Source organism: Octopus sinensis, linkage group LG26 (genome assembly GCF_006345805.1).
Source record: "Octopus sinensis linkage group LG26, ASM634580v1, whole genome shotgun sequence".
Taxonomy (NCBI): Eukaryota; Metazoa; Mollusca; class Cephalopoda; order Octopoda; family Octopodidae; genus Octopus; species Octopus sinensis.
The window spans coordinates 3,388,878-3,413,877 of record NC_043022.1 but is presented as its reverse complement, the minus strand read 5'-3'; the positions used below and the strand labels follow the sequence as shown (position 1 = coordinate 3,413,877).

General features: G+C 35.3%; 3 protein-coding genes across 6 annotated transcripts in view; 2 read left to right on the top strand and 1 right to left on the bottom strand.

Annotated features, from left to right (window-relative positions):
* LOC115224812 (RUS family member 1) overlaps positions 1–25,000 on the bottom strand; it is a 319,904-nt gene that overhangs the window by 33,673 nt on the left and 261,231 nt on the right. The window lies entirely within an intron of this gene.
* On the top strand, positions 6,050–12,792 carry LOC115224782 (probable serine/threonine-protein kinase DDB_G0282963). 2 transcript variants are annotated; one of them, XM_036513516.1, is made up of 2 exons: positions 6,050–6,484; positions 9,985–12,792. In XM_036513516.1, the coding sequence occupies exon 2, from the start codon at positions 9,993–9,995 to the stop codon at positions 12,663–12,665; it is 2,673 nt and encodes an 890-aa protein (XP_036369409.1). In that variant the 5' UTR covers positions 6,050–6,484; positions 9,985–9,992; the 3' UTR covers positions 12,666–12,792. The 2 variants fall into 2 exon arrangements, with proteins under 2 accessions (XP_036369409.1, XP_036369408.1); XM_036513515.1 differs by having other exon boundaries at positions 6,050–6,581.
* Positions 21,047–25,000, top strand: part of LOC115224663 (DNA oxidative demethylase ALKBH2) — a 32,051-nt gene continuing 28,097 nt past the window's right edge. Inside the window, exons 1-2 of one of the 2 annotated variants that reach the window (XM_029795520.2) lie at positions 21,047–21,365; positions 24,322–24,500. In XM_029795520.2, the coding sequence (XP_029651380.1) occupies positions 21,266–21,365; positions 24,322–24,500 (279 nt within the window). In that variant the 5' untranslated portion in view covers positions 21,047–21,265. The remainder of the gene's footprint in view (positions 21,366–24,321; positions 24,501–25,000) is intronic. The other variant, XM_036513527.1, reaches the window with a different exon arrangement.

Here is a 25,000-nt window from a genome sequence, read left to right as displayed (position 1 = left end):
TGTTTACTGACAAAATTCTGTGCTGCATCATGGAATTTTGTCAGTGAACAAGTCCCTGTCTCAAAGCGATGAAAATATTTTGGCAAATTAAATTTAAATGTTGAAGTGAATCTAACGGCTTTTGTGTGTTTCTTAAATATATATTTATAGGCGCAGGAGTGGGTGTGTGGTAAGTAACTTGCTAACCAACCACATGATTCCGGGTTCAGTCCCACTGCGTGGCATCTTGGGCAAGTGTCTTCTGCTATAGCCCTGGGCCGACCAATGACTTGCGAGTGGATTTGGTAGACGGAAACTGAAAGAAGCCTGTCATATATATGTATACGTTCGGAGTCTGCGCCGTGATATGATTATTTAGGAAGAGTATTCATTAGAACACATGCTTCTAGTGAGTTAGGATCCAGAAAAACAGGGTCTCACTGAAGAATTCTCCTGGGCAAATAAATTATCTTGTTTGCTGAATAGAAAGAAACTGCAGTCTGAGAATTTTCCGGTTTAGTAAATGTTTTTATCTTCATTTCACTTAATTTATCAACTTCTGTATCCTAGCACATATTTCGCCTTAATGTACTGATATATGAAAAATATATGGCTTGTTTAGTATGCCAGCGATTATAATTATTTTTATTTTATCGCAATTTGATTTGTTTACATATTTCTCGATAAATTATGAGCGCCAGGCGATATACCAGAATTCCCTAGTATTGTTGTCGACGTTCGGAGTCTGCGCAGTGATATGATTAGTTAGGAAGAGTAATTCATTAGAAGCACATGCTTCTAGTGAGTTAGGATCCCAGAAAAACAGGGTCTCACTGAAGAATTCTCCTGGCAAATAAATTATCTTGTTTGCTGAATAGAAAGAAACTGCAGTCTGAGAATTTTCCGGTTAGTAAATGTTTTTATCTTCATTCACTTAATTTATCAAGCTTCTGTATTCCTAGCACATATTTCGCCTTAATGTACTGATATATGAAAAATATATGGCTTGTGTTAGTAATGCCAGCGATTATATTATTTTTATTTTATCGCAATTTGATTTGTTTACATATTTCTCGATAAATTATGAGCGCCAGGCGATCTATACCAGAATTCCCTAGTATTGTCGGGACGTTCGGAGTCTGCGCAGTGATATGATTAGTTAGGAAGAGTAATTCATTAGAAGCACATGCTTCTAGTGAGTTAGGATCCCCAAAAACAGGGTCTCACTGAAGAATTCTCCCTGGGCAAATAAATTATCTTGTTTGCTGAATAGAAGAAACTGCAGTCTGAGATTTTTCCGGTTTAGTATGTTTTTTATCTTCATTTCACTTAATTTATCAAGCTTCTGTATTCCTAGCACATATTTCGCTTAATGTACTGATATATGAAAAATATGGCTTGTGTTAGTATGCCAGCGATTATAATTATTTTTATTTTATCGCAATTTGATTTGTTTACATATTTCTCGATAAATTATGAGCGCCAGGCGATATACCAGAATTCCCTAGTATTGTCGGGACGTTCGGAGTCTGCGCAGTGATATGATTGTTAGGAAGAGTAATTCATTAGAAGCACATGCTTCTAGTGAGTTAGGATCCCAGAAAAACAGGGTCTCACTGAAGAATTCTCCCTGCAAATAAATATCTTGTTTGCTGAATAGAAAGAAACTGCAGTCTGAGAATTTTCCGGTTTAAATGTTTTTATCTTCAATTCACTAAATTTATCAAGCTTCTGTATTCCTAGCACATATTTCGCCTTAATGTACTGATATATGAAAAATATATGGCTTGTGTTAGTAATGCCAGCGATTATAATTATTTTATTTTATCGCAATTTGATTTGTTTATATATATAATATATATATATGATTGTGTGGGTATATGTTGTTGTGTCTGTGTTTGTCCTCTTAGCATTGCTTGACAACCAATGCTGTGTGTTTACGTCCCCGTCACTTAGCAGTTCGGCAAAAGAGACCGATAGAATAAGTACTGGGCTTACAAAGAATAAGTCCCGGGGTCAATTTGCTCGACTAAAGGCGGTGCTCCAGCATGGCCGCAGTCAAATGACTGAAACAAGTAAAAAAAGAAAGAGTATATGACAACAAAAGAATGAGACCTCAATATTTGTAGAAATAGAGGATCATTTTATATGTTAATAAATTAGAGCAAATAGTAAACAATTGTCATTATAGTACTCAAGGGTTCAAATGTTGGAACGAAGAGTTACGACTCATGCTCGTCGGCTATTAATGGCAACAGACACTATGAAAAAAAACAGAAACCATTAAATATAAGGGAAGTTACTTTAATTCATGGAAAAGGAAAAAAGAAAAAATATATTAAAAAATATACAAAAATAAACACACAACCATATTCTCACAAAAAATATACGTAGACATAAACCCCCTGCGTTTACAACGTCTACATACACAAACATGTATACACACATACACATATATGTATGTACTCATACATACCCGCACACGTATATATATATATATATATATATATATTAAAAAAAATACTGAATTTTTGTTCCGAATAGGCAAATTGTTACCGAAATGCATTGCGAATAAGCCCGCCATTTTCATAGATATGTAAAGATAAACATTCGTACATGCTACGATGAATTCTACGGTTGGCTGTCGGGTATGCTATATTGTGTTTTTTCCTTACATGTCTTGAGTTCGTTGCACTGAAGAGCATAGAATGCATTGATTGCGAAATCACAGGTGATATGTAACTAAATTCTGTTTTTAAATGACTTGCTTTGAAGTTTTGCATTCGGTACAATTTGTTTATTTTAGTAGTTTTGACTGCAAGAGTCCCTCCTAGCGTGCGGTACCTATGAATAATAGTACCCTCTATATAATATAAATAATATATATATATATATATATATGTATGTATGTACCCAACCTCATCCTCATCTACACATAAGTGCTTACATGCACACAATTACCTCCCAACATAAGGGTCGCACATCGTTTTGAGGCTTTGTAGCCTAGAATAGTTTTCTCCTCCTTAGAAATGAATGAACGGTCTGGCAATTTTTTCCAATACAATCCAGTTTCATCTACGTTAAAAATCTGTTTAGGAAGAAACCCATTTTCTTCAATGATTTTCCATAATGCATCAGGAAATTCCGCTGCTGCTTGTTCGTCAGCTGACGCACTTTCATCTTGCTTCTTAACTCTTTAGTGTTCAGATTATTCTGTCAAATGTGATGTTTGTTTCTTTAATATGGTTTGAATTAATCCTGTATTATCTTGTAGTTTAGAGATTTCAGTGATGTGATTATTTTAGTTTTAGAACGACATGGTAGGGCTGAGGTGAGAGGCGGGAGCTGGTCAGTTTCAATATAAAACAGGTTAAATATTTTGGCCGGATATGGCCGGGTTGAATGCTAAAGGGTTAATGGAGTGATAACTTCTTCATTCCTTAAATCTCACAAACCATCCTTGACTTGCTTTGAACTCTATATCTTTCTTATCTAGATAGTTTCCCTTCAGGTCCTCAAACAAAGACAACGCTTCCTCTTGAATGATTTCTTGACTAATAGTAGCACGCTGATGATTCAATCTACCAATCCAAAGAAAAACAAGACTTTCCATTTCTTCAAAGATTTTACCTCTTATTGATGAGCGTTCTTCTTCATCCCTGGGTCTTCAGATTTGACATGTGCTAAAATCTTATTATCTACACTCGTCAATACAGTTGTCTGATTCATCCCAAAAGATTGTGCAATTGCTACCACTTTTTCACCTTTTTCATGGTGTTTTATCATAGCCAGTTTATCTTCTAGCGTTATATCATGACGCTTAGCACTTTCACTATGAATTTTCTTAGGAGATATATGGGCGAAAAATAAAATCACAAATGAATAATGAATGAGAAAGGGAAAGTGGCCAATAAACGCAGGAGTGGCTGTGTGGTAAGTAGCTTGCTAACCAACCACATGGTTCCGGGTTCAGTCCCACTGCGTGGCATCTTGGGCAAGTGTCTTCTGCTATAGCCCCGGGCCGACCAATGCCTTGCGAGTGGATTTGGTAGACGGAAACTGAAAGAAGCCCGTCGTATATATGTATGTATGTATGTGTGTGTATATGTTTGTGTGTCTGTGTTTGTCCTCTTAGCATTGCTTGACAACCAATGCTGGTGTGTTTACGTCCCCGTAACTTAGCGGTTCGGCAAAAGAGACCGATAGAATAAGTACTGGGCTTACAAAGAATAAGTCCCGGGGTCGATTTGCTCGACTAAAGGCGGTGCTCCAGCATGGCCGCAGTCAAATGACTGAAACAAGTAAAAGAGTAGACAGACATGAACAGATCTGAATTCAAAACAATTGCAGAAATCACAAGTGACAACGATGCCTAACGGTAGATATTGGAACTACAGTGCAATATGAGCTCTGAAAGACTGATAAATAAAACACAGCTGATTTCATGATTTCGTTCACTAAGCTACCCTACTTTATGGTGTGTATCTTAACATTTACTGTACATATTTTAATATGATTTTCTTTGCTGTATGAATAAACGAGTGTATCTGAAGCATGTTTACTTCATGGCACCACCATAATTGTTCGTGCATTTCTACTGCTTTTAGTTTTGTTTTTTTTTCCTCTTTTTCAGCTAATATTTTCGGAAAGACTTTTTTGCCCCCTCCCCCTACAATTTCTTCATTTTTCACTTTTTTTCCGTAACTCTAACCCTAGCCCCAACTCTAAAACCCTAACCCTAACCCTCAAAGTTAAAACCAGTTCAAACGCACGAACGAGGTCATAAACAACAGTGACAAACGAAATTTTTACCGCCAGAAGTTGTTGACAAACAACAGCAGTAATTTTATTCAGCTGATTACACGTCATTGATTGGTTGAAATGACCGAAATACGACAACTTTAACACGAAATAACTTTGAACATATAAACTTTTCTGAACAACACTAAGAGTAAAAGATGTTTTATATGACACGTTCTACCAGTGACCCAGTTTGGAAGTGTTTAGTTACAAAAAATTAATTTCTCGATCTGCCGTTCAAAGGATAAAGATCCACATACATATATATATACAATATATATATATGTATATACATATATATATATATATATATATATATATATATAATATATATATATATATATATATAGGGATGGTATTATTAAAATACCATCACAAGTAGTAGTAAGCGAATTATTAGCCGTACAGGCAAATTAATAATACATATATATATATGTATGTATATATATATATAAAGTATATATATGTATGTATGTATGTATGTATATAAAGTATATATATATGTATGTATGTATATATATAATATGTATGTATATATAAAGTATATATATATATATGTATGTATATATAAAGTATATATTATGTATGTATGTATATATACATAAATATATATATAAAGTAACATTCATCGTATTTTATTTATCTCTCTCTATATATATAAATTTGAGCATACACACACACAGAGATATACAAATAGATAGATAGATAAGGGACGATGAGATAGATAGATAGATAGATAGATAGATGGATAAATAGATAGATAGATAGATAGATGGATAAATAGATAGATAAATAGATAGATAGATAGATAGATAGATAGATAGATAGATAGATAGATGTGTATTTCAGTTGACTAAGCGAACAATAAATTTAAAATCACCAAAAACTCACAAAGAAAAATTGTCTAATAGAATTTGTTCCCCGGCTGGCACTTCTAACTTCAAGTTTAGGTTTTCCTGAAGGGTGGTATTCCCTCTTGATGGCACAGCACCCAAAATTCTCCTTACAAAGTGCCATTCTTAAAGATCTGCGAACTGAAATGAAATTCACGGATGCCTGTGGTTAAAGTAGAAACTGAAAACACGACGCGTCGTCACCAGTTGTTTTGAAGATTAGAGAAAGAAAGAGGGGGCTGATGTGTATATACGTGCGAACGGACAAACATATGTCGCGTACACACCCTCTCTCTCTCTCTCCTTTTCTCTCTCTCTCTCTCTCTCTCTCTCTCTCTCTCTCTCTCTCCTTTTCTCTGTTTTTAAACTAAAGTAAACAGGATGTGAAATGGTTTCGAGATGTAAAATAAAAAAGAAGACATTGATATAATGATCGGATTTATTCGGGTAAGTGTGTTAGCAGTTTTCCGTGTTCGAGGATTAATAAAGAAGAACTGCTGCAAGTCCATTAGTATTTACATAAACCGAACCTTGAACGACGCTCTGGCACACTCGGAGCGTGTATGTAGGCTTTGGTCAAACGGGAAACGTGACGATGACCCTTTGTTTTGGCCAAAGAAGGAAAAAATTAGGGAAAATAGCTGGGTAATGTTTTACACTAAAATAATAATAGGTGTCATTATTTAGCGTTACACCGTTAGTGAGGGGAGGCTAAACTCGAGTGAGACTAAATGCAGTGATTTGATTGGTTGATTCGTCTTTTCCAACAAATTTAAACTTTGAGTTCGACTCAAAAACCCAGAAATTGTCCGGTAAGCTGACAAGAAAATGTTGTTATTCTGTTTCCTATTTTGATTTAGTCGCTATTTTATATCCTCGATTTGTCTTCTGGAAGCGGCAATGCAGTAGGTTCGTCTTAAATGTTTTCTTTTCGCAATAACTTTTAATTTTCTTTTTCATAATTCCTGTATTTTTTGGAATCAGTTCTGCCTTTCTCTCCACACAAGACTCCAAGAATATTTATTTATCCTATTTATGTATTTTGAAACACTTGACAGTTAGTGTCTATTGAAATTAATTTCGTTCTGTGATTACAAATCGAAAGAATTCCTGTTTAGTTTATCAGCAATGATCTACCAATGTTTTCCCCCGAAGAATGGCACTTTGTAAGGAAAATTTTCCTTTTGGGTGCTCTGCCATCAAGAGGGAATACCACCCTACAGGAAAACCCAAATCGTAGGCAATCTCTATGATGCATCTAACGAAAAATTACCTTCAATTTCATTTTAGTAGTGCTGCCCTCCTGGTATTGAGCCATGCCTCATTGTGGCTCGCTTTCCCCAAAAGTTGCCCATGTCTGCTCTACATAAATCGCTCAAACGACTGAAAATAGCAGCTCGCTTTCATTAAAACTACATCGTGTCAAACTCGAAGAACGATGCATTAAACGATGTAACTTTTGATGTACCAAACTATACAATATAATGAAATTGTTGTATACAGTGCTCAGGTGCACCATGACTTTCGTTATAGGTCTACTCCATCAGCGCTGAGCAACAGTTTGTACAAATTTACTGAAGAGAACTGCGACCTGGTTTTTCGATTTGCAAGAAACAGTAGCCAGTAACCCCTTAAATTCATCACACGACCTTAGCCTCATCGAATAGCAAAACGCATAGTATAATATAGTCTCAATTTCAGTTCAGTCGAGACAATCACGGCTGGAACGTCATAATCGTATGTGTGTTTAAACACTGACTGTATTAACTCGATCCAGTTTTTCTTGTACGATGCCAAAAAAACATTAAATATTCGTCACTGCCTTAAGAGTTAGTTAATATTTCAATTTTTTGCCACAAGGTCAGCTTGATGGAGGTGGGCATGGGTCGATTGTTAATTATTTTATTGACATGCGCTTTGATGATGTAAATAATAATAATAATATAGAAAAACAACAACAAAAAAAAACCTTTGAGGAATATTTCATCCATTCTCTCCTGGAATTTGTTAAATGACTTTTTTAAAAATAAAATGAAAATTTTCAGAGATACCTGTAACTTAGCAGTTCAATAAATATTAAAAAAATAAGTTCTGCGGTCGATTTGTTTGCCTAAAACCGTTGAAGTTATTGCACCAGCATGGCTGCATTCCTATGACTGAAACAGCATTACCTTTTACCTTTTACTGGTTTCAGTCATTGGACTGCAGCCATGCTGAGGCACTCGCTTGAAGGGTTTTAGTTGAACAAACCAACCCCCAGTATTTATAATTTTTTTTTAAAGTCTGGTACTTATTCTATTGGTCTCCTTTACTGAACTGCTAAGTTATGGGGGATGTAAACACACCAACATCTGTTGTCAAACGGTGATGGGGACAAACAAGGACACATACAGCAGATTTCTTACAGTTTCTGTCTACCAGATCCACTCATAAGGCTGTAACAAAAGATACTAGCTCAAGGTATCATGCAATATGACTGAACTGACAGCCATGTGGTTGGGAAGCAAACTTCTTGCCATCCAACCAAAATAAATAATAAATGACCGGTGGTGAATTTGATGGCGTATCCAGCAGTGAAAACCCTGCCAAAACTGACCTCCCCTGTGCTGGTGCCATGTGAAAAGCACTTAGTCCAATTTGTAGGGTGGTTGGTGTTAGGAAGGGCATCCAGCCGTAAAAGCCATGCCAAAACAGACACAGTAACCTGGTGTAGTCTTTTACCTGGTTGGCTCCTGTCGAACTGCCCGACCCATGCCAGCATGGAAGGCGGATATTGATGATGATGATGTTAAAGACCTGGAAATTTTCAGTTTCCAAAAAAATGTACCGTAAATCCTCGACTATAGTCCGCTCTTGAGTATAATCCGCAGGGGATTTTTAGGGGGCTGTACCTCTGAAAAACCTAAACCTTATGTATAATACGCATCCCTTCTCTAACTTGAGCCATGCGTAATTAAGCCAGCAGCACCTAATCGAACAAACACTTCCGCGCATGCGTAATACAATAATGGTGATGTTCTTAACTGTTATATGGGAATGTAAATATGTTTGCAAATTGTTTTTGTTACATGTTATTCTGTGTTCTGAATACTTTTATTTTAATAAATGTTGCTTACTGCAAGTTATGGATGATTCTTTTATGGCTTCATTGCTTTCAGGCTTAGCTTAAGGTATTTTCGCACCCGACATCACAAAATGTGTCTGAATAAACATTGCCGGACATCAAATAGAGACTTGGACATTGCTTTGAAAATATTTTTCATTTTTAACCTCGTGTATAGTATGCACTAAGGATTTTGACCTTTAAATTTTGGGAAAAAAATATGGATTATACTCGAAGATTTATGGTATTCATTTAACATATTCTAGAAGGGAAAGGATGGAATTGTCCTCAAAAGTAATTTTTTCTTAACATAATCATAATCTACATTATCAAAAGATATGAGGAAACAAAGTTGAGGCCTGTGAATTATCCAACAGTCCTCTCTGTCTGCTCTCCGAAAAATCTTTTGCACAAATTGTGAAGGCATGTGTCCTAGGTGTTAGGATATAAATCAATTTGTTATGGTAAAGATGGGGTTTGCTTGCAAACAAACAAAGAGTTGATTGCCCAACATGGTTTCCATATCAGATTAGTTTGCAGGCAATTGAGCAGATCACTCTTTTGATTCATGCCTGTCCTTAATCTCTCTCTATTAATTTCTTTATTATTATTATCATTAAAAGGCGGTGAGCTGGCAGAATTGTTAGCACACCGGATAAAATACTTAGTGACATTTCATTCATCCTTGTGTTCTGAGTTCAAATTCCACCAAGGTTGACTTCACCTTTCATCCTTTTGAGGTGGATAAATTAAGTACCAGTGAAAATCTGGGGTCGGTGTAATCGACTTCAGACCTTGTGCCTATACTAGAAAGGATTATTATTATTATTGTTGTTGTTATTATTATGAAGGTGGCAAGCTTGCAGGATCATTACTGTGCTGGATGAATTCCACCAAGGTTGACTTTGCCTTTCATCCTTTCAGGGTCTATAAATTAAGTACCAGTTACACACTGGGGTAAATGTAATCAACTAGTCCCCTCCCCCAAAATTGCTGCCCTTGTGACAAAATTTGAAACCATTGTTATTATTATTATTATTATTAGTAGTAGTAGTAGTAGTATTAGTATTATTATTAGTAGTATTATTATTGTTATTATTATTAGTAGTAGTATTATTATTAGTATTATTATTGTTATTATTATTATTAGTAGTAGTATTATTATTAGTATTATTATTATATTATTATTATTATTTTTACTTTATAAAGCTGTCAAGATGGATGGTTCAAACCCAAATAGAAGGAGCAACACAAAGTCCCGTCGGCGATCTTTGAGAACCCTTCAGCTATCAGACAGCAGTGTGAATCAATCTCCAAGTGATGCTTTGCCCCAGAACTATGGCTCAGTATGGATTAACTACGACGCTCCATCGCCAAATCCCAAATGCAGTCGCCGGAGTATTTCCAGAAGATCCATCTGTGATTCTTTTGCTCAGAGCAACAACAGCATTAATTGTCCGGGCAAAGAAAATGTTTATGTGAACGGCACATCTGTGCAGTCTGCAGCCTCTCCTGCAACATCCAGTTGCAACACAGCAATTTCCAATCGCTCTGAGACTGGTTCCATCAATATTGGAGATATTGGCAGCTCTGAAGCGTCTGTTCCACAAGAATGCCTCATTAAAGTTATTAGTGCCATGAGAATTGAAGATGGTTTGAAAACCAGCTACGCGAAGCAAAATTTACCCTCTGATCTTTCAACACCGAGTAACAGTGGAGATATTGCTAACTCCCAGTCACATTCTGGAAAGTTCTGTGAGGAATTTGTGTCTAAGAATTTTGACATTAATAACTCTTATTTGTTTCCAAATAATCTGTCACCAGACAAAGCTACAGATCTTTATTCACATGTTTCAGAGAACAGACAAAAGAAATTTGTAACGAAGGAGAACCCGATACAGTCTCAGAGCCCCACAGCAATTGAAGGTACATCTTTATCACTAAATGAAACTTTATCCCAAGAGAACAACCTCACTGATTCTTTATCTTGTTCTTCGAATAATCTCAGTTCCATTGAAGCTAATCGTGCTGAAGTGTCTGACATATATTTTAATGTTTCCAAAGACAGTTCCGCCTGTCTGGAAGATGGATCTGATAATTCTATTGAGATGAACTATTGCAGTAAAAGCGACATAACATCAGCACTAAGCGAAAACTACTGCCATGGCATCACAAATGATTCTAAAAACCAAAACAGTCTCAATAGTTCTGTTCATTCTGACCTCTCCCTGAATTCTAGCTCCCTCTCTGACCTCATTCCTGTGTCTTCAGATTCTTGGCATTTTCTCGCAGAATACCCTGAGGGAAATAAGGAAGATTCTAATATTACTCTGTCGGATTCTTATTTATGGAATACCTCGTGTGATTCAGAATTGTCCAATTCTTGGTGCTATACTTCTCAAAATTCTCTCAATAAACTGCCAGATTCCTCTATTTATCAATGTTCCACACCTTGCAGAGCTGATGAAGCTCTGCCTCTTAACAAGACTCCTGACATTAATAAAGCGCATGCCTTGCCTCAGTCTGATAGTCCATTAACAAATATTTCTAGAATTTTAAAAGGTATTTTTGTCAAAGACGTTTCACCTGTACAAACCCCCTTCAATTCTCCCTTGCATCTTGGCCAAAATGAACAAAACCACAGAACCATTTCAACTCCTTCCTCTATTGATAACAGAGAAAATATGTCTGCTATACAAGAGGAAAGCGTTCTGTCTTTTAGGAAAGAATTACCTAGCAGCAATGAGAGCGAAACCAATGTGATGACCCCTGATTCACAACAAATCAGTCCTATTGGGAATAGGGGCCTTGAATCCTTAATGAACAACCTCAATTTAAGTTCTAACACCATTTCCAAAGAAACTTCACCAATACTGTCTTTGGAAACTCAGAAGAAAAGCACTGCAGCTACTCTGAGTTCTTCAGAGCCAGCCATTGCAGTTTCAAAGCCAAAAGCTAAAAAGTCCAAAAGCAAAGTCTTAGAGTCAAAATCTAGCGACTCCGAAGTGGCGCTAGCAAAAAGGAAGAAATTAAGACGGCGTGCTTTAAGCATTATTCCTTTAAAACTAGATAGAGTGACTGAGGAACCAGTAAAGGATGTCAATGTTGTAGATATGGAATGTTTTCAGGAATCTACCAGCTCTTTGGAATTTAGGTCTGCTGAAGAAACCAATCAAAGTTCGTCTAGTTCCAAAGTTAAACAACTCAGAACCCGAAAGTCTGCGAGTTATTCCAACGAACCAATGAAAGATCTCAGTGTTGTGCACATGGAATGTTGCAGTAACGAAATGGCCGTACTTCTGGAAGTTAACCCAGCGGCGGAGGAGGAAGAAGAAAATGACCAAAGTGTGTCTGTTTCTAATGTGAAACCACGAAAAGCTCGAAAATCAGTTCGTAATTTGAGGGAAACAAATTCAAGGACGAGAGGTTCAAAATCCAAAACTGTGCAAAACAATAACAAGGAGCATTCTGGAGCAAAGCTAAACGATGTTGAAATGAATTCTTCTCAAGAATCTTCCAACACCACATCATTTCGCAGATGCAGCAAGCGAAAATCAATTGAAGTCTCTTTGATGCTAAGTAAAAAACAAGAACCTGATTTGAAGGTTGTTACAGATGAGGAAAATGTCAATGGTCTGAAAGAGGTTTACCTGCAGAAGAACTACAAACCCATCAAGGCGGTTCAACTGGAAACCATTTACGAGTGCCCGACTAAAAAAGGGCCCAGCACCTTGTTCGGCAAGAAGAAAATGTCCAGAACTCTCAACTTTGAGTCAAATCCTGTCAAGTTAAAATACAGGAGGAAGAAAGCTTTGAAAAATTGGCCGTTTATGTTTGATGTCTTGGATGCCGCTGATAAACGGCAGATGATATTTTGTGACGAAATCTGAATCAATCTTATCAGATCAAATCACATTTTCTCACACACACAGATCTACACATGTCATTACATACACACATGTTTATACAAACACACACATGAATATACACATCTCTCTGTGTCTCTCTCCCCCTCCCTCTCTCATATATATATATATAATATATATATATAAAAAAAAAAAGAAAAAAAACACCTTTTATCAATTCAAAATGAACTATAAAATTAAATTATACCATCCGGAAAATTACATAAAATTAAAATAACAATAAAATTTCAATGATTAAGTAAATTGCAAAAAAATAATAAAAACGCATATAATTGGTAGAATAACAATTTTAATTTTAATATTTCTAATATATGTAATTTTCTGGATGGTGTAATTTAATTTTATTGTTCATTTTGAATGGATAAAAGGTGTTTTTTTTCTAATTTTTTATATATATATTATATTGTGTGAAATTTGATTTAGTATTTCTAAATTGAATTTTTATTTCCTGTAAGTTTGGATTTATATTCCCTCAAATAATAATTATATATATAATATATATATATATATATATATATATTAGGTTGTTTCACATGAAATATTATATTTGAAAGCAATAAAATGTTTTGGAAGTGTTAGAGAACTGATTTATTTAATCAAAGTATGATCCACGTTCATTTGTGACGTTTACCCAACGCTTCTCTATGTCATATATTCCATCTTTAAAAACAAATTTCATCTTCTGCTGTGATAAACTGTTCGAATGCTTCAATTACCTCTTTCTCTATTTTCGAATGTTTTATTACTTATGAAAAGTGCAAAACCTCATAATTAAGGCTTTGCAACTTTTGGACCATAGCTTGTGAAGTGTGAGGACGTGCGTTATTGTGGAGCAAAATTGGGCCATCTCTGTTCACTAGTCTGGGTTGCTTCTTTTTCAAATTCTCATGAATACAATCAATTTCCTGGCAGTATGATGTTGCTGTTACTGTTTTCCCTTGTTGCAAAAATAAATAATAAATAACTCCCTTTGCAGACCACCATACAGTGACCACTAACTTTTTAGGGTGCAATGGTGGGTTTAGGTAGTGTTTAGGTGACTCTCCTGCGTCTAATCCCTGTCCTGTTCTCCTTTTGTCAAAGAGTATCCATTTCTCATCACAAGTAATGATTTGATGCAAAAATGGTCTTTTTCCAGTTGAGAAAGCAATAAGGAGCATTCTTTGAGGTGTCTTTTTTTTTAATATCGTTCAGTTGATGTGGAACAAACCTATCCATTTTCTTGACTTTTCTAGTTTTTTACAGGTGTCCAAAAACAGGTGTGTGAGATGTTTCAAGTTCTGATGAAATTTTTCGAACCTTTATTATCAGATTTTGTCAATCAAAGCATTTAATCTGTCATGCCAAATAACTGATTTTGGTCTACTCCTTGGTTTATTTTCAAGGCCATCATTTCCTGAATGAGAGCTTTGGAACCATCTCTGAACAGTTCTGATGTTAACAAAACCATTACCAAAGGTCTATTTGATATTCCGTAGAGCTTCTGCGGCAGAGTGACCCAGTTTGTACTCATTCGAGAAATTCACGCAACATAGTTTGGTTGTTATCATTTTCATAAGGTCTGTGGGTATGAATTTTGTATACCAATATTGTTGGGAAAGAAAAAGAGTCAAGATTAAATGCAAGGTATACATAATTGAGTTTTTTAATGACTGAAATAGTAAGTAATTAAGACTGCAACATTTCATGTGTGACAACCTAATAATATATATATACATATATATATATATCTAATGTAGGATAAAATTTTTTCGAAAAAAAATTTTATCAATGGCCAGCATATTAAAAAATACCTTTAAAGGTTAAATTATAAACAACTTATAAATAAGGGCAAACGAAAAAATTTCTAATGCCAAATATGCCGAAAATTGTACATATTGTCCATTTACCATATAATTTTTTTCTCAGTACGCATGCTACTCGAAAAAAGGTCAACAGAAATCTCTAAAAAATTCCATTATTACCATATCGGACCTTTTTGAACTAACCCTGAAATTGGTCCAATATGGTAATAATGGAATTTTAAAAAGATTTCTGTTGACCTTTTTTCGAGTAGCGTGCGTACTGAGAAAAAAATTATATGGTAAATGGACAATATGTCCAATTTTCGGCATATTTGGCATTAGAAATTTTTTCGTTTGCCCTTATTTATAAGTTGTGTATATATATATATATATATATATATATATATATATATATATATATACATACATACATACACAGGGTGCATAAGATACTTGAGGACAGATTTATGTTTATAGAAAAAGCAGATGTATAATAACAGATAACTTTATTTATCAAAAAATGCTATGAGGATAAAACTAAACCTTCTTTTCTATAATGTTATTCAATAAAGCCACCTTCAGCTTCAACAACTGCTTCTACATGAGATCTAAATTATCTACATGCTCGAATCAAGTGGTCCTGGTTAATTCTGGACATTATTCTGACTATGGCAGCTTTCAAAGAATCTCTGGTGTTACGGGTGTGTTCATTGACCTCTCCCTCTCAATAACGCTCCACATGTAATAGTCCAATGGATTGAGATCTGGAGAATTAGGAGGCCAAATGTTAGGGGTTATGTGGTCATGAAGATTTTCAGCCATCCATGCCATGTGTGATAGTGTAGAGTCTTACTCAAACACATATGGCCTTCCATTGTATACACTGTCTATCCAGGGCTTAACAATTATTTCCAGGGCCTCAATGTAGGAGGCAGAGTTAACTCTAAGACCTTATGGAAAGAAGTAAAGTGGCACCACATGTTCTTCATTGCTGACCCCTAAAACCATGACAGCTGCAGGAAATTTCGTATGCTTGGAACTTCAGAACAGTCTGCACATAACCATGTCATCTCTTCTGTCAACTTTTTGATCTTGGTCAAAGATTTTCTCATTTGTGAAAAACCAAACTAATCTTCTGCTGAATTTTTCAGTTTGTTTAACCCTTTCATTACTGAATAAATTTTGAGATTCTTTGTGTTTCTTTCAATTATTTCAAATATAACAAAGAATTTAGTAAATTAACTTGGTTATCATTCAGCTCGTGTTAGGAACATAAATTGTGACTAACGTTTGGTGGAAGATATTAATTCAAAACTTATGGAAACAAAACTTTCGTACTCAGAGCCAGATCCGGTTTCAGCCGGGTTGGTAACGAAAGGGTTAAGAGCCTTTTAGATCTGATGTAGGGATTTTCTTTTACTTTTTCTGACATAAATTAATCTTTCCTCATATAAAACTCAACGTCTGATGTCTTCGTGGACAACATTTCTGACTGTTCCTTCTGATACATGGAGATCTTCTGCAATTGACCTCATGGACTTTCTGGGATTGTAATCAATGGTCTGACGAACTTGCTGGATAAATTCAGATGTTCTGATGATTTCAGAGTGTTTAGAATGCTTTTTCTGCTTTGATACTGGTGATACGTTTCCATCTTCAGTCTCCAGCTCCTTACAAACTTTGTAGACGAAAGATCTGGCAACTTTTAAAAATTGAGATATTTCTAAATCGCTATGCTCAGCCTTTATTACCACAATAATGACATGCCTATTCATTTCTTGAGTAAGCTGAGGGTCTGCCATTATTATTTTCTGAAGCAAAGATTATACAGAGTCAGTAAAATATGCCAGAATGATCAAGGAAAGGTATGTCCTCAAATACCTTATGCACTCTCTCTTTCTCTCTCTCTCTCTCTATATATATATATACGATATAGTGTATGTTTAAACACATAGAGAGTCCACTTATAGCGATTCTACGCATTAAGTTCTATGACCACAAAAAATTGGGATAAAAATTCGATGAATGAATTTGGAAATGAAAACCATTTACCATCCAGTATCCTGTTTTTCATTTCCAAATTTATTCTTGTTGAATTTTTATCCCGATTTTTTGTGGTCATAGAACTTAGCTGTTCTTTCTAATGCGTAGAATCCCTTTAAGTTGATTCTCTATGTGTTTAAATATACACTATATCGTATGAGTAATATATAGTCTTTTTGACTAAAATTTTTTTACGCATTAGACCACTGGAAATGTAAGTTTTGATTGAATGTTTTTAATTTTAATTAAATTCCATTTCCCTTTGATATGATATATATATATATATATATATATATATATAATACACACACACACGCATACACAAAGAACATAAAATTATCCATACATGTACCCTATATATTGTAGGGTGCAGACATGGCTATGTCTATGTGGTTAAGAACTTTTTGTACAATACAGTGGTTCCAGGTTCAATCCTGTAACACAGTTCTACCATAGCCTCTGGTTGACAGACACCATGTATGAAAAATTTGATAGACAGAAAGTGTACAGAAATCCATCATATATATATATATATATATATAATAGGGAGTAAATCCAAACTTACAGGGAAAAATTAGATTTAGGATTAAATCTAATTTTATAGTATAAATATATATTATATTAAATTAGAGATAAAACCACTATTAGGCAAATCAAACAGTGAAAATCATAAGTCAATACATAGAAATAAAATTAATTAAAAAAAATATAAAATTCCAAATTAATATATTCTATTGATTTGCCTAATAGTGGTTTTATCTCTAATTTAATATAATATATATATATATATATATATATATATATATACATACATACACATGTGCATGTGTTTATGTGAGTGTGGTGTAAGAACTAGTATATTCAAACCAAAATTCCTTGAAGAATCAATGTCTGACTGAGTCACCCCCCCCCCTGTGGGGATATGGTTACTTTGCATTTAACACCTTGCCAGGACTATGTAATATGTACTAGACTAGACAGATATTTAACTAAAATTCGTTAATATATTGCTCCAGCATGGGTTTGGTTACTGAATGCAGTAAATGAAAACAACTATGCCATGCATATAACTCAATATTTTCAAGTTTTAATCTGTTTTAATATTAAAATTTACATATAAAAATCCAAGTTTTATTTGTCAGTTTGTGTGATTCTTTTTTTTGTTTGTTGTTGTTTGTTTGGAGTTATTTAATCTTTTAATTATGTTTCCCTCTAACAATCATTGTACAGTCTTCTTATAATTCACTGGTGAGGTTAGAATATAACTGAAACATGTTCAGAGTTATCTCCCATGCTTGACAAAAATTCTGGAAATAATTTAGTGACTGACAATTGTTGTGATTTCTTTTGTTGGCTTTGACTTGGCTCGGTCACTCGTTGGATCAGTGTCCTCCAGTCAGTTCTATCCTGGGCCGCTTCTTTCAGATTGGTTATGTCCATTCTGGTATCACTCCTGATGGTGCCAAGCCAGCGGGTTCTTGGTCGGCCTCTTCCTCTCATGCCACTGACCAAGTATTTTATGCTTATAGCCCTAGGCCGACCAAGGCCTTATACATATATATACATATAATTATATATATCTATATATATACATATATATATATCTATATATATACACATATATATATCTCTATATATATATATACAATTGCAGCGTGGAAGGTGTTTATAAGCCATTTAAGAAACACACAAAAGCCGTTCGATTCACTTCAACATTTAAGTTTAATTTGTCAAATATTTTGACAAATTAAACTTAAATGTTGAAGTGAATCGAACGGCTTTTGTGTGTTTCTTAAATGGCTTATAAACACCTTCCACGCTGCAATTGTTTTCGTTTCAGCACACGATCTCAGATCAAATTACTTGCTATGCGAGTACATCTCCCTATATATATACACACATATATATATATATATATATATATATATATAATATATATATATATATATCTATATACATATATATATATATATATGAGTAGATTTGGTAGATGGAAACTGAAAGAAGCCCATTGTGCACGTGTGTGTGTGTACTTTTGAATCTGTGTTTATCCTCTGCCATTGCTTGCCGGCCAGTAATGGCATGTTTATGTCTCAGTAACTTAGCGGTTTGGCAAAAGAGACCAACAGAATAAGTTTAAAATAAAGATAAGTCCTGGGGTCGATTCATTCGACTGAAAATACTCGAAGGTGTTGCTCCAGCATGGCCGCAGTTTACTGAGTGAAACAAAGAAAAGATGAAAGCTACATCGATGTCTGTGCATGTGGCAATGGTTATGTTCTGTGCTCACATGAGCAACACTGAATCTCTGGTCAACAAATCCTGTAGCAATCTTGGAGAAATGTGAAACGGAAAACTCCCTTACTCAAAAAGCATGTAAGAGTTAGTAACAAGACGAGATGAGCATCTGGCTGTTAAATAATGGTTCAACAATATGTATTCATCTAACACATGCTTGTATGGAAAAACAGACGTAAAAACAAACAAGATATTTAACTTATTGAAATGTATAAAAAGAGTTTTAGTTTGGCTGGGAATATAGAGCCCATGGATAAACAACAAGTGCCATTTACCTACCCACCTATCAATAGATTTATGGATTGATAGATATAACTTGGTGGATAGAGAAATAGACAGGCAGGTAGGTAGATTGTTAGGTAGGTGGATGGATGGATAGATAGATATATATATATAGATAAAGAGGTAGGTAGATAGATAAATAGATAGGTAGGTAGGTGGATGGATGGATAGATAGATAGAGAGGTAGGTAGATAGATAAATAGACAGGTAGGTAGGTAGGTGGATGGATGGATAGATAGATAAATAGATAGATAGACAGGTAGATGGATGGATGGATAGATAGACAGGTAGATAGAGAGGTAGTTACAACTATGATGTTGGTAAAACATGTTTTTTGTCTATCTCCTTATCCTCTTGGAGATTTTGGGTAAAATTATACTAAAATTATACTTCTAATTTAATTAAATTCTATGTCTTTGTGCAGCTGAAGATTGCTCTACATTTTGAAATTGATGTCATACTTGCATTGTTCAATTAAATGGAGTCGCATGAAACGATCGTACTGCATTACCTCTGGACATCTTTGTTGCTTATTTTGATTTTAATCACCTTATTTTATAATATAATAATATAATGAAATTATTGTATACAGTGCTCAGGTGCACCACAACTTGTCAGAAAGTGCGTATAAAGTACATGCAGTAATGTACAAATGTCTGGAAAAGCGAACAGTGTATGAGTCATGCTTGCGTGTGTATGGAAGGGAGAAAATCAGATGTAGTGTTGGCGAATCTCAGGAAGCATGGAAGTTTTGAAGGATGTAGTGCTCCGACAACCAACAACTGATGCCGGCAGTTTGTTCCATGCTTCAGCAACTCTCAGCGTGAAAAAATGTTTCCTAAAGTCATGGGAGCTGTGCTGTTTTCTGACTTTGTAAATATGTCCACGGGTGTTAGATGGGTGGAGTTTGAAAAGTGCTCAGAGTTATTGTTTGAAATTGTATGGATAATACCATAAATTCTGGTGCCTCAACTTAAGTATTATATTCATCTGAATCTAGATAGATAGATAAATATAAATATAAATACATGATAGATAGATAGAAAGAAATAAGCTAGAAATTAGATAGATAGAGGCAAGAAAGATAGATGGCTAGATAGATACATGATGCATATAGATAGATGGCTGGATAGTGAAGGGCTTATGATCATCGGGCTTATGATCATCAGGTCACGGGCTCGGTTCCTCGACGGGGCAGTACTTTATGTTCTCAGATAAAGCACTATATTTCACGTTGCTCCGGTTTAATCATCAGGTTTCAGTCATTAGCTACGGCCATGCTGGGGTATCGCATAGAAGAACTTTAGTCGAACAACCAATCGCCAGTACACTTTTTTTAAAAGCTTGGGACACATGGAAACTCCAACGTCTGGCAGCTGACTTGGCAGACACCCATAAAATTATCAACTATCTTACAAACAATAACTCTGAGCACCTTTTCAAACTCCACCCGTCTAACACCCATGGACATATTTACAAAGTCAGAAAACAGCACAGCTCCCATGACTTCAGGAAACATTTTTTCACTCTAAGAGTTGCTGAAGCACGGAACAAACTGCCGGCATCGGTTGTTAGTTGTCGGAGCACTGCATCCTTCAAAACTTCCATGCTTCCCGAGATTCGCCAACACTACACCTGATTTTCTCCCCTCCATACACACACAAGCATGTATCTGACTCATTCATTGTTCGCTTCCCAGACATTTGTACATTACTGCATATACTCTGAAAAGTTGTGGTGCACCTGAGCACTGTATACAATAATTTCATTATAATTATTAAAAAAAAATGTTTTTAATTCTATCGGCCACCTTTTGTCGAACTGCAGGGGACGGAAGCACACCAACACCGGTTGCTAAGCGGTGACGGGTGACAAAGACACACAAACACACGTATATGTAAAGGACGGGCATCTTTCAGTTTCTGTCTACTTTTTTGAGGACAAAAAAAAAATAATAATAATAATAACAGAAATAGTTGATAAAATTCATTTTCTATAAGAAACCAATGTTTCAGAAAGGATTTCTTAGTAGAAATGAAGAAATATTAAAAAAAAAACGAAAAGAAAAAAAGCCGTCAAATTAGAGATTAAGTAAAATAGAGTTCGCTCCCCTTGTATCCCGCGAATCGAAGACATTTGGTTCCGTTCAATGAATGAATGGATCGATTTGTTGTGAAGAAACAGAAATTAATTGCTACAAATGAAAAACTAAAGGCATTGGAAGAAGAACATGACGAAAAAGAACCCCAAACTGAAGGTATTGTTTTATATATTATACTTTTGTTTTTATTTCAAGCAAGCCACCACGTTTAACTTATGTAAGAGTTTTAAGAAAGTTACGTGAGTAAAGATTTCGCTATTTTCTGTCTCTAGGAATTTTGACCCCTAAATAATAAGTTTTGTGTTTATGTATACCTTTCACGTGTGTAAATACTAAAGAGGATTAGGAAAGACAAGCGAGGAAAGGAAAGGAATATTAATTACTTTGTACAATAAGAGAAGTATTTTTTTATCATAGGGTAACCCATGTGCTTTTTGGTACAAGTACCTGCTTTTTCTGACCTAAGTTGTGTTTTCGTTCGTTGTTGGAAAGATAAACAAAATTGACAAACTTCCGCGGGAAGAATAAAGATAGTAAATATACAAGCATGTATCTGACTCATACACTGTTCGCTTTCCAGACATTTGTACATTACTGCATATACTTTATACACACTTTCTGACAAGTTGTGGTGCACCTGAGTACTGTATGCAATAATTTCGTTATTATTATTATTATTATTATTATTATTATTATTTATGAAGAGTGTGTTTCGTTTAAAGGAGTTTAGAAGAAATAGAATTCTTGTCGAGGAATGCTCTTAGTTTTTAAATATAACGTTTTGTTGGAAGATATTGCTATTTATTATTAGAATAATTTTTTTCGGCGGAGGTGAAGAATACGTACACCACCGGTTTTCGGCTTAACAAAAACCCTAACCAACGAACGTACGTAATCTTTACCTTCGACATTTTTTCTTCAATCTGCTCAAGGCCAAAATTTTGAGGGAAGAGAAGTCTATTACATCGACCTCAATGTTCAACTGGTGTATTTATTTTATCGACCTCAAAAGGAGGAAAGACAAAGTCGACTCCGACGGCATTTGTGGGCTAATGCAGTTTGCCTTTTGCCTGCTAATGCAGTTTAGTACCTCCCTTGAAAAATGCATTTTTGGATCTTTTCCTTTTGAACGGCACTTTGTAACATAATTTCTAGGTAACTAAAAAGTTTTTAACTTCGTATACTGGTAGAATGTGTTTATAAAACATCATTTTCTCTTGGCTTTATTGAGAAAATTCTATAGTTTGTAAGATATTTCGGCAATTTTAACCAATCAATTACCTCCATTGACGTAAATAACATTCTGTGCATAATGAATATGTCCCTCCTTTAAGAAACAGATTGGGTTTATTTACATTTGTGAAGAAAAAAAGATACCCTTCCCCAACCCCTAACCCTAACCCTTGCCGAAATGCAAGAAATTTCAGACGAAATATCTTACAGACTATAGAATTTTCTCAATAAAGCCAAGAGAAAATGATGTTTTATAAACACATTCTACCAGTATACAAAGTTTAAAACTTTTTAGTTACCTAGAAGTTATGTTACAAAGTGCCGTTCAAAAGGAAAAGATCCGCATTTTTTTTGATTCCTACGTTTTAGATGTTTGAGATTACGAATTTGCAGTTTGCTATTATTTCTTTAAAAGGCAAACACAAATACATATATAACATATAGATGCACAATGGGCTTCTTTTGGTTTCTGTATAACTAGACCATTCTCAAGGTTCTGGTCAGCCTGGGGCTATAGTAGAAGACACCGAAAATACCACACGGTGAGACTGAACTCTAAACCATGTGGCTGGGAAGCTGACTTCTTATCACATAGCCACCCCTGCACCTGTTTCTGAAAACTGCAGAGCACTGAACTAGATTCTTTCTTAAGAAGTAATTCAAATTGTAACACTTGGGGTATCGCATTGAAGAACCTTAGTCGAACAACCAATCGCCAGTACACTTTATTTAAAAGCTTGGGACTTATTCTATTGGCTTCCTTTTGTCGAACTGCAGGTTACGGGGACGGAAGCACACCAACACCGGTTGCTAAGCGGTGACGGCTGACAAAGACACACAAACACACGTATAATGTAAAGGATGAGCATCTTTCAGTTTCTGTCTACTTTTTTGAGGACAAAAAAAAAATAGTTGATAAAATTCATGTTCTATAAGAAAAGGTGAGTTCCAATGTTTCAGAAAGGATTTCTTAAACCTTTAGTATTCAGATTTCTCTACCAAATGTAATTCTTAATTATTCTCATTATTTTGAATTAATCTATGCTTTATCTCACAGCTTTGGGATTTCAATGATGTGACTTTATTTTTAGAATGACATTGTAGGGTGGGTGTGAGAGGTAAGACCCGATCAGTTTGAACATAACACAGGTAGACTATTTGGGCTCGATATGGCCCATTCAACCCTTTGATATTGAGATTATCCTGCCAAATCTAATCCTTATTTAATCCCAGTGTTTTCAATTAATCGGTGGATTATCTCACAGCTTTGAGATTTCAATGACGGGTTGTTTATTTTTAGAATGACATTGTAGGGTAGGTGTGATAAGCCAGGTCTGTCTTGTTTGAACATAAAACAGAATATTTGTTGCAGATATGGCCATTTTTAAATGCTTAAGGGTTAATGTTTAGAATGCTACTGAAATATGTTCAATCTTCAGGCAGGCTTATAATAGTTCTAAGCTCTTCTGGTATTGCTACACTTCTTTTTCCAAGCTCAGTCATGGCTGAAGATTCCATCAGAGCTACATCAACCTGTCACACCCTGTTTAATCTTGCTCTTGCAGAACTGATTTAAGAATTAGCAACAATTATTTGGGATGAAGCTTTAATAATAGTAATATCATCATCATTTTATCGTCTTGAGGAAAATGAGCCACTTCCGGTTTCTGTGGGGGATTTTTTTGTCTTGGAAGTTACTTGCAACTTCACGAGAGCTAGTTCCACTTTAAAATGCATCCAGTACACACTGTAAGGGTGTTGGCATTAGGAAGGGCTCATTTTCCTCAAGACGATAAAATGATGATGATGATATCTGAAGAATATCTCCAAATTCCAAATGACTGATTTTGTTAACACATTTGTTAATTTATTTTCACAGCATCTTTGATATGGAGGAAGATAACAGCTGAGAAATTAGACTGCGATTATCTGTTGTTGTACAGTAAATCTGAGGCTGATAAACTGCTTCGAGAATGTGAAGAGACTTTAACCTACAACTCAGGTCGTTTAGCTCAGGTGCAAGTATTTGGCAAATGGCATGACATCCCACGGAAACAGGTAAGAATGCAATTTCGTGTGTTCATATTGACTTATTTTTCTCCGGAAGATCACTGACAAGCAACCCCCATGAGTTGGGGCAGATAAGGTCTTTGGGGTAGACAAGGGTTTTCAGCTCAGCCAAGAGAAGGTAACACCATAGAAATCCTGCATCTTGATAACCACTGAACACATGGTACTTGTTTCACCAGATCAATATAAGTTATATTGAACTCAGAACGTAACGGCAGATGAAATACCGCTAAGCATTTCGCCCGGCATGTTAACATCTCTGCCAGCTCGCCTCAAGGCTTTGGTCAGCGTGGGGCTGACACTTGCCTAAGGTGTCATTCAGTGGGACTGAACTCAAAATCACATGGTTGGGAAACAAATGTTTTAACCACACAGCCATGCCTGCACTTGATAATAAAGAAGGAAGAATGAGAGAGAGAAATGAAGTTTATTTGATAACCATATCCCTGAAGGTCATATTGATCCTGACTGCCGGAAGCCTCTTGCGT

Excerpts from the sequence above, each read along its gene's own strand:
- LOC115224782 (XM_036513516.1), top strand. The coding sequence starts at position 9,993 with ATGGATGGTTCAAACCCAAATAGAAGGAGCAACACAAAGTCCCGTCGG.